Here is an 18,034-nt window from a genome sequence, read left to right as displayed (position 1 = left end):
AACGTATTAACTATGGAAATGCACAGTTAAGATACTCAGAGGGAACTGTGTCTAATCGTTTTAATCAAATCTGGGATTTCAAACACTAAAATGCCTTTGTCATAGTTACGTGGTTATTGCATGGTATCAATACATAACAGAATTCGTTGTTTGAATGCGTTAACTGGACGCTTCTATACCTTGAGATCAGTGTTGCAGAGAGAAAAGGTGGGTGAGCTTTCAAGTTTACACAGAGCTCTTCTCCAGGTCTGGGAAATGTACTCAGTGTCACAGCTAAATACAAGGTGGAACAGATTGTTTAGCATAAATAGTTGAACAGTACCTTGAAATATGTATTAAGCTGGAGTGGTCTGTTGACACCTCTCCAGTCACAGGCTGGGGTGAAGGAAAGGTGGGGAGGAGGAGAAGGTAGCTGGGTTGGGGGGGAGTTGGAGGGTTACAGATTGTTGTAATAAGGCAAAAATCCAGTCTCTCTATTCAGTCCATGATTTTTTAGTTTCTAGCAAAGTTATGAAGTTAAGTTCCCAGGCTCGTCTTTTGAAAGTATTGTGCAGATTTCCTGATGAGACTGATAGGTCAGATATCGCGTGTTCGCTTTGTGAAAAGTGTTCACCCACAGGTGATGTGGTGTTTTTGTCTGTCTTTTGTCATTTTCTTGTGTGAGTTCATTCAAGTGCATAGTGATTGTCTGGTTTCACCCACGTAGTCGTTATTGTGGAATTTAGTGCACTGGATGAGGTACACCACATTATGATAGACATGTGTAGTTCCCATGAATCTTGAAAGGTGTGTTGTGGAGGGTTTGATCATTGCAGCAGTGGAGATATGTCTTCAGATTTTGCATCTGTTCTGGCAGGGTCTGGTGTTGCTTTGAGTTGTTGTGTCCTGGTCTGTGGGGAGCTTGCTTCTGATGATGAGCTTGGAGAGGTTGGGGGGTTGTTTGAAGGCCAGAAAAGAGGGTTCAGGTAAGATTGCTTTCAGGATGGGGTCTCTATCGAGTATGGGTTGTAGTTATTTGATACTTTTTTTTTAAGTACATCAGAAGCAGGAAGCCTGCTAAACAACCACTGGGGCCACTGAAAGATGCAGATGTGAAAGAGCACTCAAGGACGATAAGGCCATTGCGGAGAAACTAAATGAATTCTTTGCATTGGTCTTCACAGCTGAGGATGTGATTGGCTCAGGTTTGGGATTCCCTTTCTTTTTAGGTGACAAATCTGAGGAACTGTCCCAGATTGAGGTGTCATTAGAGGAGGTTTTGGAACAAATTGATAAACTAAACAGTAATAAGTCACCAGGACCAGATGGTATTCACCCAAAAGTTCTGAAGGAACTCGAATGTGAAATTGCAGGACTACTAACTGTAGTTTGTAACCTATCATTTAAATCAGCTTCTGTACCAAATGACTGGAGGATAGCTAATGTGATGCCAATTTTTAAAAAGGGATCCAGAGGTAATCCCAGCGATTACAGGCCAGAAAGCCTGACTTCATTACTGGGCAAAGTGGTTGAAACTATAGTAAAGAACAAAATTGTCAGACACATAGATGAACATAATTTGTTGGGGAAGAGTCAACATGGTTTTTGTAAAGGGAAATCATGCCTCACCAGTGTATTATAATTCTTTGAGGGGGTCAACAAGCATGTGACAAGGGGGATCCAGTGGATACAGTGTACTTAGACTTTGACAAGGTCCCTCACCAAAGCTCTTAAGCAAAGTAAGCTGTCATGGAATAAAAGGGAAGGTCCTCTCATGGATTGGTAACTGGTTAAAAGATAAGAAACAAAGGGAGGAATAAATGGTCAGTATTCAGAATGGAGAGAGGTAAATAGTGGTGTCCCCCACGAGTCTGTACTGGGACCAGTCCTATTCAACATATTCATAAATGATCTGGAAAAAGGGGTAAACAGTTAGGTGGCAAAATTTGCAGATAATACAAATCTACTCAAGATAGTTAAGTCCCAAGCAGACTGTGAAGAGCTACAAAAGGATCTCATCAAAATGGCAGATGAAATTCAGTGTTGATAAATGCAAAGTAATGTACACTGGAAAACATAATCCCAACTCTACATCTAAAATGATGGGGTCTAAATTAGCTGTTACCACTCAAGAAAGAGATCTTGGAGTCGTTGTGGATAGTTCTCTGAAAACATCCACTCAGTGTGCATCGGCAGTCAAAAAAGCAAACAGAATGTAAGGAATAATTAAGAAAGGGATCGATAATAAGACAGAAAATATCATATTGCTTCTTTATAAATCCATGGTACACCCACCTCTTGAGTACTGCTTGTAAATGTGATTGTCCCATCTCAAAAAAGATATATTGGAATTGGTAAAGGTTCAGAAAAGGGCGACAAAAATGATTGGGGTATGGAACGGCTTCCATATGAGGAGAGCTTAATTAGACTGGGACTTTTCAGTTTGGAAAAGAGATGACTAAGGGAAATATGACAGAGGTCTATAAAATCATGACTGGTGTGGAGAAAGTAAATAAGTGTTTACTTCTCATAACACAAGAACTAGGAGACACCAAATGAAATTAATAGGCATCAGGTTTAAAACAAACAAAAGGAAGCATTTTTTCACACAACGCACAGTCAACCTGTGGAACTCCTTGCCAGAGGATGTTGTGAAGGCCAAGATCGTTCTTCAAAAAAGAACTAGATAAATTCATGGAGGATAGGTCCATGAATGGCTATTAGCCAAGATGGGTAGGGATGGTGTCCCCTAATCTCTGTTTTCCAGAAGCTGGGAATGGGCAACGGGATGGATCACTTGATGACTACCTGTTCTGTTCATTCCCTCTGGGGCACCTGGCATTGGCCACTGCTGGAAGACAGGATACTGGGCTACATAGATCTTTGGTCTGACCCACTATGGCTGTTCTTTTGTTCTTATACCCCATATTGATTCCAGTGTTGGGTGGCTGTAGGTGACAACTAGGGGTGTGTGGTCAGAGGATGTTTGTCGTTGAAGGCAGTTTTGAGTGTGCTAAGATGTATATCCTGGACCTTCCGCAGAATAGGTTCCTACGAGTATCTGAGTTCTTGACTGTAGATAACAGATTTCTTGGTGTATTTGGGGTGGGCACTGGATCTATGAAGGTACGTGTGGAATGATCCTTTGGTTTCTTGTATGTAGTTGTCTGTAGGGTTCCATTGTTGACTCTGATTGTGTTGTCAAGGAAATTGATGCTAGTGTGGGTGTGTTCCAGAGAGAGTTTATTGGATGGGTTTTGGTTGTTGAAGTTACGGTGGATATCTGTGAGGCAGTTTAAGTTGTCTGTCCAGAGGACCAGAAAAAGGACACTCCACAAAAAATAAAAGACAGAAACGCTGTATCTCCTGTGGGCGACCGCTCTTCACAAAGCAATCACGCTGTATCTGACCTGTCGGTCCTCATCCTCAAAGGAAACTTGCAAGACACTTTCAAAAAATGAGCCTGGGAGCTTAAACTCATAACTTTACTAAACACTAAAAATTATGGACTGAATAGAGACACTGGATTTTGAGGGTTTATTACAACAATCTATAACTAACAACCTCCGCCTCCCCACCCCAGCTTCCAACTGGTGTTAACGGGCCACTTCACCTTGAATGGTCCCTTGAAATATGTGTTAATTACTTATGCTAAATAATCTTTTCCACCTTGTATTTAACTGTGACATTGAGTTCTCTTCCCAGAACTGAAGAAGAGCTCTATGTATTAAGCTCGAAAGCTTGTTTCTCTCACCAACAGAAGTTTCAGAGTAACAGCCGTGTTAGTCTGTATTCGCAAAAAGAAAAGGAGTACTTGTGGCACCTTAGAGACTAACCAATTTATTTGAGCATAAGCTTTTGTGATGCATCCGATGAAGTGAGCTGTAGCTCACGAAAGCTTATGCTCAAATAAATTGGTTAGTCTCTAAGGTGTCACAAGTACTCCTTTTCTTCTTTCAACAGAATTTTGTCCATTAAAAGATTTTACCTCACCCACCTCATTTCCTAGATTTCCAGTTTCCTAGATTTTACCATTAAATTGGTGATCTGTATTCTCAACCTTAACTCAGCGTTAACCTAACTTTTGGGCTAGCAGTAGTTTTGAATGTGCATGACATTGAAACACAGCTTATTGGTAATTGAGGAGCTGAAGTCAAGAAAAGACTGTTTGTCTAAATGCTGAATCTGCATTACAGCAATCGAATCTCCTGGTTAATAAAAAATGAAGCCTTTTCTAGGGTAAGAAACTAAGCCTCCAGACATACTGAAGGCTTTTAAAAGATACAATAGTTTGAAATATATTTAGCTTTTTTAGTTAAATTTAGCTATATCCGTCACTTAGGAAGAAAAATTTAAAAGGCCTACTGCTATTTTGCTGATTAAAGTGCTTCCATTATCATTTGTGATATTTAGTTATGTTGTGTTGTCTTAATAGTGTCAATTAAAATAGTTAAATAACTGTGTTACTTACATTTTAGCTGGCCTACTGTGTTGTACAGTTCCTGGAAAAAGATACGACATTAACAGAACCAGTAAGTATTTTTCAACTGAGTATTTTATTTTTGTATTTCCCATCTGAACTAAAATGTGTCAGTGCAACTCTCACATCAGTGATAGCATTATTTGCCAATGCTAATTTTAAGTAATTAACTGTAGATACTTCAGGAAAAATTAGGGTTTGTATATCCAGGACACTTGCCAAAAAAGAGAAATAATTTTTGATTTTGAAAGCACAGCTATATCTATTGGTAATAACTTGTGACAAAAATGGGAATATAGACTAGAAAATAGTTAAATTGCTGAGATCATGTGACTGACCTCAGTATAGGGAAATGATCCTCAGGGTTCTTGGCCATGCCTTCCCAGTTAGTTGATCAGAAATTAGATTTTTCTGTCCAATTGGAAATTCTGATATTTTAACATTTGTTTTCATCCCTAACTGGGACAAAAAGTAAAAATATTGAAATGTTTCATGGAATGAAAGATCCTGAAAAACTTTGAAACACAAAATGTTGAAATCTTTATTTCAAGGAAATGAAATCTGGTTACCAGGTATCCAGTTTTCGACCGGAACACCCGGTTGTAAAGGGATTCTGGTGGCTCCAGTCAGCACCGCTGCCTGAGTCCACTTGGCAGCTCCCTGCTAGCCTCTGCACCGTGCGGCTCCCAGGAAGCATCTGGCATGTCCCCCACTCCGGCTCCTATGCGTCGGGGCAGCCAAGGGGCTCTGCACGAGGCCCCTGCCCCAAGTGCTGCCCCCGCAGGTCCCATTGGCCGGGAACCGCTGCCAATGGGAGCTGCGGGGGTGCCACCTGCGGATGGGGCAGCGCCTCTGTGTAGGAGCCAGAGGGGGGACATGCTGGTTGCTTCCGGGAGCTGCTTGAGGTAAGCGCTGCCTGGAGCCCTCACTCCTCTCCACCCCACTTCCCCCCCCCCCCAACCCCCTGGCCCAGCCCTGATCCCCCTCCTGCCCTCTGAACCCCTCAGTCTCCGCCTGGAGTACCCTCCTATACCCCAAACCCCTCATCCCAAGCCCCACCCCAGAATCTGCACCCCGAGCTGGAGCCCTTACACCCCAGCCCAGAGCCCCCTCCCACACCCTGAACCCTTCATTTCTGGCTCCCCCCCCGGAACCCACACCCCCAGCTGCAGCCCTCCCCCACCACAGACCCCTGAGCCAGCCTGGTGAAAATGAGCGAGTGAGGGAGGGTGAGGAGAGTGAGTGACAGAGGGAGGGGGACATGTTAGGAGGAGGGGCGGGGCAGGGGGCGGGACAAGGGTGTTCAGTTTTGTGCGAATAGAAAGTTGGCAACCCTATCTGGTGACATTCTAAATAGAGCAGGCACTAGGCATAAACATACTAAGAAATTGTGTAGGGCCTCGAGCAGCTCAAGAGGGTCCCCTATTCACTCTTTATGATAAGAACTTGCCTGTTTAGTACTGTGTGGGGGCCCCCACAAAAATATTCCATCTTAAGATCAGTCCCCAAGAGCCCAGTACCCGCTCTGATTCCAAAATCAAAATGTTTTGTTTGAGGTCAGTGCAACACTTAACTGTCTGAGTAGCCAGAGTGCCTCCTGGGAGTTGCAGTTCAGGTGCCTTTCTCCCCCATTCTCCTCTATGGGCCTGGCCAGACTCCCTCTCCCATGATACGCAGCAGCAGGTCAGCCAACAAACTGAAATGTTTCGATTTGGGATGATCTGATCCGAAACAAAATTTTCTTGTTTTTCCCCAGTGGAAAATTGATTTTTTTTGTATAATACTGAAATTTTCCCACCAAAAAAATTCAATGTTGTTGAAACCGCTTTTTTTTTAAAAAAAAAACAGAAAATTATTGACCAGCTCTATCTACTGATCAGTGCAGGATTGTTGTTTACTTGGTCAGTTAGGCTTGGTTTTTCTCAGTAAAAGAAAAATGAATCGTGTTTAGACAATAATATTGACATGTACACAGCAAATATTCTTTAGATATGGTTGTGTAGGTGCCCCAAAAAGTTGGAGCAAATGACAAAAGTTAGAGCTTCTTGGCATATAAGAATCTATGGATACAAACTGTAATCCAGAATCCAAACTTTAAAAAAAAAAGGTTGTCTCTGGCCTTATGATTGAAGAAAACCTTGAAAACATGCAAAACAGATTGCAAATCAATGCAGTGTTGTCTTCCTGGGTCTACAGTCAGACTGAAACAACAACTCAAGAAGAGGTGTGAACTGCCTTATTCAAATCAATGGATGATGTCTGTTTTGGGGGGATAGCTCAGTGGTTTGGGCATTGGCCTGCTAAACCCTGGGATGAGTGTTCAATCCTTGAGGGAGCCATTTAGGAATATGGGGCAAAAATCTGTTGGATGATTTAATTGGTCCTGCTTTAAGCAGTGGGTTGGATTAGATGATCTCCTGAGGTCCCTTCCAACCATCATATTGTATGATTCTATATGTCACGGAAGAGAGGGCTTGCAGCAGGCCCTGACTGCAGCCCTAGGCTCCAGGTAGCCCTGCTAGCCAGACTACACTGTCATTCTCTTTGCTCCACAGGTGCAAGCCACATTCCAGTTCTGGTTCCCCAACTCCCTGCTGTCTGTTTCCACAGAACAGTGCAGAGAGCATGCACTACAATCCAATTAACTCCTCATTGTGGGAAAAGTTTTAAAGCAAGAAGCAGCTGCAGGCAGGTCCCAGCAAGGCAAAGAGATTGAAAACAAAGTATCAGGCACCTGGCTTCAACATAATGTCAGATTTCGGTGGCAAAAATGTTCAATTCCATGGCCAGACAATCCACAGGACTCTGTGTGTGTCTACACTGGAATTCAACACCTGGTGATGTTTGGGCTTGGAGCATCCCAGGCCTGAACGTCTGCTCCACAATCAAACAGCCCCGTGAACCTGAGTCGGCTAACACAGGCCAGCTGCAAGTGTTGAATTTCAGAGTAGATGTACCCTGAGCTGAATGGAGCAGTTTATTCCTTTTGAAGATTTATTTCAGGTTCTTTGTATATTCAGCAAGACAATATTGGCTTACACTTTTGCAGCCATGAGGGCTAGAAATACATTAAAAAGCTAAGATTCTGGAGTACAATTTTTCAGAAGTGGGATCACAAGGTCCTGGATCTAGATGACAGAATTGTGCAACAGCTTAAAGGAGAAAGAGATCAGAAATATAAAGCAACTTTGAAAGGTTACAAATCTCCACAATAGATGAAGCAGCACAAAAACCCAGTAACTTCCATCATGTTATACTGTTGCTTTCAATTCATGTCCTACCACTGTCAAAGAATGTGCACACGTGTAACACAGGGCAGAATTTAGCCCAGTGATCAAAAGAATTTTAACTAGATTTTAAAGATGCATGAGTCTGAACAGAATCCAGCTCAATCTGCTAGCAAGAATAAAACGTAGTTAAAAACTTACTCTTACTGCTTTAAATAAGCAAATATGATTTTGACTGAACATGTGGAACAGATACATTAAGTGAGAAGACCCTATTTTTGCATAAAACTGTATTTTAAACTGAAAATTGTGCATATGCAGTGATCCACTTTCCTAAACAAAGTACTGTCATTTTCTTTTTTTTTTTAAATTGTTACGGCAAAGTTATAATAAAACATTAACATACTACATCATACATTAGTTATTACTTAGGATCAGGTTAATATTCAAAGCACCTAGCAGAAGATTCTGGCTTGCTGGCTGGGGACCCTTCCTCTCCTGAGTACACTAAAAAGGTGACTAAATTTCTAAATACCTATCCTCTGTTTGGTGCTTCTCATGTGTACGTACTTGGTGTGAAAGCTTTTCCATTACAAAGACAGTCTATATTTTACTATACCACAAATCCATAGGTGAAGTCACATTTTTCCAGTATTATGCAATACAAAATCTTGCTGCTAACAATAAAAAAAAATTAATTTGTCAATTTGTTTAAAGTGAAGATCCTTTACTGGACCATTTTGTAAGCAGTTCAGGGGATCTCTAGGAAGCTGGCATTTTCTTATAAAATGAATCTCTAATAATTTCCTCCCAAAACCGTCTTATACCTCAATACAACTACCACATGTGCAAGTATGCTCCCTTTTCTGTGCATCCCCTCCAACAGAGTATGTCCTGAGTAGCAAAAATATGATGGGAGTCTGGAGTCAATGCCATCTATACAGTAATTTATAAACATTTTCTTTGTGAGCTACACAAATTGAAGATGTATATCCCCTTTCCCATGCAGAGACCCACTCGATCTAGATCAGTTTCTTTGTCCAAATCCCTCTCCCATCTTTTCATCTGGGTTGTTTTCCTAGCAATATCTTTTTCAATCAAAACTGTAGTTATCTTATAAATTAAACCTTTTGTTCCAGCTTGCTCCCAAATCAACTCCTCCAGTGTGGTTAAAGCTCTCAATAGTGTGACACATCGCCTTCATATTGGTGCACATAACAAAATTCATGTGGTGGGGGTGGGGCCGAGGGGTTTGGAGTGTGGGAGGGGGCTCAGGGCTGGGGCTGACGGTTGGGGTGTGGGGGTGTGGTGAGGGCTCTGGGTGGGGGTGCAGGCTCTGGGGTGGGGCCAGGGATGAGGGGTTTGAGGTGCAGGCTGCCCTGGGGCTGTGGTGGGGGGAGGGGACTCCCCCCAGCCCTTTCTCGCTGCAGCAGCTCCTGGCTGTGGGAGGGGCTCCTCTCCTCTGGCCACAGCAAGTCCGGGGCAGGTCCATGTTGGGGCCGGCGGGGAGGGGCGCCACTCCCTGCTGCGGCAGGTGCGCGCTAGGGAGAGGCGCCACTCCCTGCTGCGGCAGGTCCGATGGTATTTAGAGGGAATTAAGGTTGTCTTGTATCCAGATTAACAACATAATGCAAGTTGATAACTTAATTGGTTGTTACTATAGTAAATCACACTGTTTTAAAACCATGTGCTTCAAAGAGCCATAGGAGACACTTTGAGTGTCACTGCGCTGTAGTCTTGACACTTCAGGAATGCTTGGTTCTGTGAGCAGCAAGCTCGATACACAATTCCTATAAATAATGGGGATTGTCCAACAGGTACATATGGCTGTAGTTGAACCCCTGTGAAGTCTAAAGCAGCTGTCAAGATTGGAGTATCCAAATTTCGTAAACGCTTTGTCTAGTGTGAGCACTAAGTCAAATGTTTGTATGCTAGCCTTAGTAAATAGACTTTTGGGGTTTTAGTATTGTTTGAAGAAAACATTTAAACAGTAATGCTTAAGCAGCACTTTTAAAATATGCAGTCCATGTTAATTAACTGGTTCCTGTTCTTTGTAGGCTTCCTTAGCATTGTAATTTCCAGGCATGGGTATCTAGCTGATGTATACTTGAAAAATAAAAAAAGCTGTTTCTTTTTTTCGGAGTTCTTTGAAGGTCATATCCCCATAGGGACACACCTAACTTCCTTACTTCTTAGGCCTGGATATGACACATTTACTCATTCCAGCTGAGAAAGAAGATATTTAAAGATACTAAATGACACAATTAAGTGTCCTTAACACTGATTCCAGGAGATGATGGAAACTTTAGACTCTTTAGTTAACCCTTAGTTTCATGCACCTGAGGACTTGAGCTTAATGAAGTCATACTCCAAGTAGAGGTGCAAATAGTAATTTCTCACTATTCTGTTTTGTTTGGCAAATGTTAACTGTCTGAAAATATTATCTGTTTTTCTCTTGCATTGCTCAGGTGGTTTTGTGCCTGGGGAGGCAGTCAGGAGAATAAGCTATTATGCTTGTAAATTTTCAGTTATGTAACCAAGGAACCAAAGTCTCAGCATAATTATATAATTAAGAAACTAAGCTGTAAGCTAATTAAGCAACAGAAAAATTACCAAGACTTCATTTTAAGAAAATGTATTTATGTAAATAAACTGCTTAACACTGTAAATCCAGCAAAACTGGGACAGCTAGTTTTAATAAGCGTGACTCCCTTTCCATGCCTCTTGAGTGTGGTGGGGAAGCAGATAAATGGAAACCAATGAAGATCTGTGTGAAGGAAAATCGGAGGTTAGTCTCAGTAAAATTTAGGAGTTTAAATTTTTTTTTTTTTTTTTTTTTTTTTTTTGGTATTGTCTTTACTGTTCCCACTCTGGAAAAGTAGCAGATGAGCTCAGAATCCTCTAAAAAGTAATGCCATTTGGACTAGTACCTTGCAAGATCGCCCTTGAAGTTCATTTCAGCACTTCAGGTTGCAGGATTGTAAACCCATTTGGTTTGGCTAAGACCCCTCATTTCTTTACCAAGTGTCTGACAGTGATGGCTGCTTGTTTCAGGAGTCATGTTGTCCATGTCTGCCCTTTCTAGGTGACTGATTATTGGGTAAGTTTACACAGCCCATAGAAGTGAGCCTCCCAGGCTGGGCTGATAGACTTGGGCTGGCACGGCTTGCACTAGTGCTCTAAAAATAGCTTTTATGTAGACAGTGCTTTTAAGTTGCAGGTTGGGGTGGAGCTCAGGCACTGAAGCCCACCCCTATTCCCTAAGCTTCCCATTAAGGCTGGTCTTCACAAGGGAACTATTGTTCTCTGTATATAACTTGCTTCCTTTTCATGAATCTGAAGTTGGGACTTTCCTGGTTGGTACCGTGATCATGTTCACTCTCAGTCACTTTTCATTGAAGTGATACTCAGTTCTGCAACAGAAGCATGTGCTTCCCTCCTACAATGAGGGCTTTAATAGACCTTCAAAGTCAGAGGCTATGGTAATGTTGAAAATATGAACCAGTGCAGCGATACATGCCAGACTATCTGAATAGTTCTAAGAGATGTGACCTGCCCTGTTTCATCTCAAACAAGGTCATATAGACTTAGTGGTTGCTGAATTTGGCATTTTTCCAAGATAACTTGGAAGTTAGCCTTTTTTGTCATACGCCGTCCTCTTCCCTTATGAGAAGAGAAGAGGGAACATCCTGTGCTCTGACAATCCCTCTGCCACAAAGCCCCTGAGTTTGGCCAGACCAGAGGACTGGGTTTAAGGCCTCTTACATCTGTCTCCATTAGTCCCTTTTTCACGCATCTTGGAATGCTTGCTTTTGCTTTATATGTTACAATCTGAACTAGTTCTTGCTGCTGCTGAAACTGTCCTTCCATGCAAAAATCTCTGTTTGTATTTACCCAAAATACATATTTCTTAGTGATCTGGTCCACATCTGTTTTCTGTGGTACTGTCTATTTTAGGGACTTAAAATTACTAACTTTCCCATTGAGGTCGTAGGACAGTTTTCTCTGTACTACCTCTGCATGAGTGTTGCATTGAGAAGGAAAGTGACATCCAGCTGCTAATGGAAAATCCTCAGTGTTCTGTTAAAAATAAAACAAAATAATAATGTGCCCACAGTCGACCTCAGGAAGAATTACACCTCCAAAGAAGAGATTCTCTGAATTTCTATTTCAAACAGTTCATCAGTCTTTTCTAAAACTCACAATTTACTTGGAGAACCCAAGCTGCAGACAATATAGTGAATTACAAAAGATTGCGTTATTATCTAAGTATAACAAAACCAAAAAAATCACAAAGCCTCCAAGTTGGCTGCCACTGGGAACAAATCCAGTGGGGGAATCAGTCTCTGTTCAAAGATTGTCCAAGTAGATCAGGCTCTCGTTTCAGTCCTGTTTTGATTAACCTGGTCTGACTGCAGCAGAAGATTGGGGGCCCTTTCCTTGAGGCCAGAGTATGTCATGCCTGAAATGTCTCCAACTCTGAAATATGTAAAATTGCCACATGGAACTCCTGTTTACGCTTTTAGTCAGAACTACTCTCTCAATTAAGAGGCAAAGTCAGATGTTTGTTTTCAAAGAGTAGTCCTTCAATTTTTAATTTATTGTTCAACCATCTGGAGCAGGCTATAACTTCTAATTAATTCTTACTAGGGTCTCTACCAATCTCAAAACAGTAACTCCCAACAGAGCTATCTGAATACATTTTCTCTGTAGATAGTCATCCTTTTCCAGTTTGTGTCTCTTGACATTTCAGATAATAGAAAGGAATCAAAGGTGTTTGGGGCTCAGATTCCTCTATCTAGTCTTGTAAGAGTTGTTTGGATCTGAGAGAGAGAGTGCATGGTCCAACAGCTGCAACTTTTTAGATGGTTCCAGGTCTTGAGTTGCTGGGGCAAGTTCTCCCCAAAGAATCCATCTTTAGAGGGAGATCTAGCTACATGCGATAGTGGGGCTGTTTGGATGCTCAGGAAACTTTTTGAAGCAGTGTAAATTTGAGAGTAAAGTTGTTGAAGTATTCTGAACACAAGGCAAAACCCATGTCAGATGATCCAAAATGGTTCAATCTCCTTTGAACTACAGTTTTGGATAAGTAGTATAATATTAATATGATTCTAATATCTTAATGTTAATATTAAAAATCTAGTTGAATACATACTGGAAACTTGTTCTGATTTTAATTTTTTAATTTTATTCTTATAACAGGTTATCAGAGGATTGCTCAAATTTTGGCCAAAAACTTGCAGTCAGAAAGAGGTTGGTCTTGTCATGTTTTAATGAATTATTCTCTTGTAACTGATTTTAAAAAAAAGTGCTGCAGGCTCAGAGGTGTTTTGCAGCTGTGGTGCTGTCTGTGGGATCTCGCAGAGTTTTTTGTGGTTCTTGATGATTTCTTAGGGCACTGAAGTCCTCTGTACAAATTGTGCAAACTTACTACTTTATTTTAAATCTGACAGCACTGCTAATAGTAAATGCTCGTATATATGTTCATCACTAAAGATTCCTAGGATAATGTATTATCATTGAGAGGAATGTTCTAGTTAAGTCCTGTTCTTTGGTAGGCATTAGTATAATTTTTCGAAAGAAACATTTAAAGCTTTTTTTAAAAAGCATTTTAGTAGTTACAGTGAGTGCAGTCCATCTCCAGTGAGTGCTGACTTTGAACACTATGAAAGTTTGACCAGGTCTTTGTCACTGGCTAAAGCATTAAATAAAACGTTCATTACTTTATTACAAAAAATATTATACATTGTAATTTCATGTGTAGGTACAATATATCTCATTCTTAAAATGTACTTTTAAATTGGTCTTGTGAAATCCGTTTTTCTGATTGGCTTTGTCCCGTGTCATTAAAATTAAGATAGTTGGGAGCTTGGTGGCTTCAGTTGTCAAAGAAACCTTCTAATTCTATATGAAAGCAGTGTCCTTTAAGATTCTTGTATGCGTCAGTTTTCTTGAATTTTCTGTGTTACCTACATACTGTTATACATACTCCTCGCATTTTAAAACTGAAATGAAGCATTTGTAAAAAGAATCCAGAGTGGAGAAGAATGAGTCTCTGCAGCCAAAGCTGAAGAAATAATTTTTTTTCTGGTTTTCTTCAAAGCATCATTTAAAATCAAATGACTTTTTAAAAACTTTTAAAGCAACCATGAAGAAGAGGCAGTAAAAGATGGTGGTTATATTCTGGTAACTGAAACCAATAAGTAAGCCCTCTTACAAAATTAAGAAGAAAAATAGTAAATTACAATAAGGAAACTTGCACATGTTTCTTGGAGCATACTTGTCGGTGTGTACCCTATTTTACTGATTATTCAGTTGGTATCATCAGTCTAGCTATGTGATAGATATAAACTTTCTATATACCTTCTCAATGGCGTGTGTGTGTATAATAACTTTTCTTTTAAAACAGGTGATGTTTTTAGGTGAAATTGAAGAAATCTTAGATGTAATAGAACCAACCCAGTTCAAAAAAATAGAAGAACCTCTATTTAAGCAGATATCCAAGTGTGTGTCAAGTTCCCATTTTCAGGTATTAAATAGCATTTTCAACAGTGTTGCACATTTGACTTCTACATTAATTAGTACTATCATGTTTTGTGGTTCTGATTCTGAAATGTGTATTTCAGGTTGCAGAAAGGGCTTTGTATTTCTGGAATAATGAGTACATTCTTAGTCTGATTGAGGAGAACATTGACAAAATTCTACCAATTATGTTTGGTAGTTTATACAAGATCTCCAAAGAACACTGGAATCCGTATGTATTGCTTATTCTGGTGTTGTTTGTTTTTTTTAAAAGTATTATCAGTAATAAATTGTATTAACCTACGTTCCTGTCTTAGACTGTGATCATGCAGACACTTATGCAGATGCTTAACTTGATACAGGTGAATAATCCCATTGATTTCAAAATGAGATGAAGTGCTAAGAGAATGGTCTTTATATTAATAAGCATACTTTGAGGTAGAATGTCTAGAGGAATTTATGTTCTCCCAGGCACCACTTACCACAGATACAAATAATTACTTTAGCTGAAGTGAGTAAGATGTTTTCTAATTACTTGAATTAAGGTATTGGATTTCATTCACGTCTACATCTTTCATTGGTTTGTACCCTTATGGTGAAAAGTTGGAATTTAATGAAAAAATGTCCGAGGAAATTGGATGGTGGTGTGCTTGTTACACAGGTTTGACTTTGTGTATCATTTGTAAATGACAAATAGTAACTGACATTAGGAAACTTCTGATACACCCTGATGCATCAAAATCCAAGGAATGGACCATGAGCCACAGTATTCTTGCAACATCTACATCAGTAAGTTTATTGTCCAGGGTAATGAAGGAAAATTTTAAACTCTAAGCGGGGGGGGAGGGGGGATTTTTTTATTTTTTGGCATGTAAAATGGTGCCCACCATCTGGTTATACAAAAGGATATGAGAGAAGAGAAGTGACTGTTGAATGCTGTCATTAATATATAACTCCTAAATGTTAAACAATGACGCCTATTGTGTGAAGTTCACTTAAAAAGTAAAATCACTATTGCACCTAAGTATTAAGATACCAGAGTGTTTCTTTTTCAGTTAGTGAAAGGTTTTGGAGTGGAAGAATGAGAAGATTACATGTTAGATGACTTAGAAATAACAGATTTGGAGCTATTCAGTATTCTGCCATCTTTAAATGATACCCTTACCCTCAGTGTTGACTAGTAAAACCTTATTTTAATCATAGCATAAGCAACTGACACCAAATAAACACAGGAAGCTGCTCAGAGGGTTGGTTGTATATATCTTTATTCTGTTGGACACTATAGAATTGTACAATTGTGGGAGAATGAGCTGAATTCTGTTCTGGCTCATGCTTATCAACAGAACTGTTAAATAAGTTCTAAATGCAGAAACTTTATTGCTAGAGATGCAGGAGTTACAAAGAACTCACTTGAAAAGTTATAGCTGTAGTTTGATTTAATATGAAAAGCAGAATTACTAAATCTGAGCTAATGGATTGACCCATTAATGCTTCAAGGAGAATGTGTCTTCACCTACAAATATTCAAGCAGATAGTAAAAACTGGAGCTACCCAACATACTCTGGTATTAAAGAGAAACAAAAGTATATCTAGTTCTAATAGTGTGTGAGTTGGAGGATCCATTTTACTCAAAGCTGATAGATCCCTTTTCTAACATGGAGGTGAAATTAATTTTATAGAAGAAACTAATTTACTTTTGGGGCCTCTGCATTGGTATGTCAAGGGTGCAGTGTAATAGGAGTTGATGAACGTATAAGATTAGTTCACGCACATAATACAAAGTCTGTGCGGACAGACCTGTTAAATCATCACAAATGACCCAGTATAAACTTTGAACCAGATTATATGGGCTGTTAAGTCCAATATTTGAGTTTATGAAATGGATCTTTCCAAGTTTATTAAGACTGTATATCTAGCTGCAAACACATAATCTGTGAGACTGAACTACCAGTGTTAGACAGAAGACTATTTCTGTGTCCTTTGTGTTTCTTGGGACCTCATCAAAATTCAGACCTGAAGTGAATCCCCCTTTTCATCAGTCACAGGAGAAGTCACTCTTTTACCTCAATTCTTCTCATGAGATAAGTTATTCCATAAACTAGATGAGTCAAATAACTGAAGTATACTTAGAGGACTAGTAAATTCAGAAAGGTTTCTTTTATTCTGTTTCCATCCAGATAATAGATATAAAGGAAAAACTTTCCCTGATATGCCTGGATACAGATGTTTCAGAATTACATACTTCAAAATGATTTTTTTCCCTAACCGAAAATAAAAGCTTACTCAGCTTTAATGTGATCTTGAAGGAGAGAGTTTATGCTGCGAGGAAACTTTTGTGTGGGGATGCAGTCAGTAAACCTACTAAGTATTTGAATTGGACTTTAAAGTTTCTGCTGGTGCTGTGGTTTGGGACATGTTTCCATCCTAGTACTTTGGGAGGGTCAGGGGTAAGCAAGCAAAGTATGGTGAACTTTGGCTTCCTGTTCGTTTAGTATGATAGACTTGCTGTTTGCACTTCCTAACCGTGAATTATAACTGGACATAGTGTGATGAAAACAGAAAATCTGTCATACCTTTTTATTTCCTTTGAAACTTATGTGTAAATATTTGAAATTATTTAACAGTATATACAGTGTCATAAGTGTATATATGGCACTCTAAGCTCTTCAGGGCTGGGACTATTATTTGGCTGTAGTTTAAATTGAGACGTAACTTGACAAAGGAAGATGAACTTTAGTGGAGAAAGTGAGAAGGGGAGGATAAGGGTTATAACAACTAGATCACCCTGCTGCTTGAGTTAGTAATATATGCATCTTCGACATTTCATAAATTAAAGTATATCCAGTTCTACCCTGAAAATGTTCCAGTATTTCTTTTGAAGGATTATTAGTTAACTTTCAAGTGTAGTACCTACTTTAAACTTTCCGGAGGGGATTTAAGGGAGATGGGTCTTAATATAGCTGAATAGCATCTTTCTCCCTGGTATTGGTAGAAGAGCATAATCCTAAACTGGATTATTGATAGACATACAAGAAAATAAATGAGCAGCCTAGACACATCTCTGAGTTCTGCTTTTACATTTTTACCTACAAAATCAGACATGAAGCTGGTGTCTTGGTGCCATGCTTTATACATTAGAACAATTTTCTAACAGGGAGAGTGGCACAGATCACCCCAAAATAACTTCCCCTCTCCATGAAGCATTTTCTGTAGTGTAATCAGCAGCTGTGTCAAACTTTTTCCCTTACTTGAGGCTCATTAGTCTATAGTTTGAGGATTTTATCCTTGCCACCTTTCTCTTTATGGACATTAGTATTATATCACCCATTTTACTTTTTAATGTAATTTATTCTATTAAAACACTGTGACAGTTACCTTAATCAGATTCCAGCCTTTTGCAGCTTTGGAGGATAACATTTAAAAAATCATTTACTATGGCTGGTTTATGTGAAGCCTTCCAGTTTTAATTTTTTATAAACCAAGGCAATGAGCCAAATGTACTAAATGCATGTTTAATAAATCCTCACGTTCATGCATACAGGAGACTAAACATCTGCATTTAAAATTTAGTTACAATACTGTCTAAATGCAGTAGGGCTGGAACAGAAAGAGGAAGTCAGACACTTAAAACAGATACTAGTAAACAAATCTTATATCCAATAATTTACAGTGCCTTCCTTTTGCTTTAGGACCATTGTAGCACTGGTGTATAATGTGCTGAAAACATTGATGGAAATGAATGGCAAGCTATTTGATGAACTTACAAGCTCATACAAAGCAGAAAGACAAAGGTAATCATTTTATTAGTTTGTGTTTCTGAAATGCA

General features: G+C 39.6%; 1 protein-coding gene across 1 annotated transcript in view; it reads left to right on the top strand.

Annotated features, from left to right (window-relative positions):
* The window catches only part of PPP2R5A (protein phosphatase 2 regulatory subunit B'alpha), a 91,029-nt gene that overhangs the window by 71,366 nt on the left and 1,629 nt on the right, over nucleotides 1-18,034 (top strand). The window contains exons 8-12 of the mRNA XM_074949298.1: nucleotides 4,458-4,511; nucleotides 12,889-12,939; nucleotides 14,096-14,215; nucleotides 14,313-14,440; nucleotides 17,898-17,999. Coding sequence (XP_074805399.1) covers nucleotides 4,458-4,511; nucleotides 12,889-12,939; nucleotides 14,096-14,215; nucleotides 14,313-14,440; nucleotides 17,898-17,999 — 455 coding nt within the window. The remainder of the gene's footprint in view (nucleotides 1-4,457; nucleotides 4,512-12,888; nucleotides 12,940-14,095; nucleotides 14,216-14,312; nucleotides 14,441-17,897; nucleotides 18,000-18,034) is intronic.

Source organism: Natator depressus, chromosome 3 (genome assembly GCF_965152275.1).
Source record: "Natator depressus isolate rNatDep1 chromosome 3, rNatDep2.hap1, whole genome shotgun sequence".
Lineage (NCBI taxonomy): Eukaryota > Metazoa > Chordata > Testudines > Cheloniidae > Natator > Natator depressus.
The sequence above is the reverse complement of the archived record's forward strand: the minus strand, read 5'-3'. Positions and strand labels throughout refer to the sequence as shown.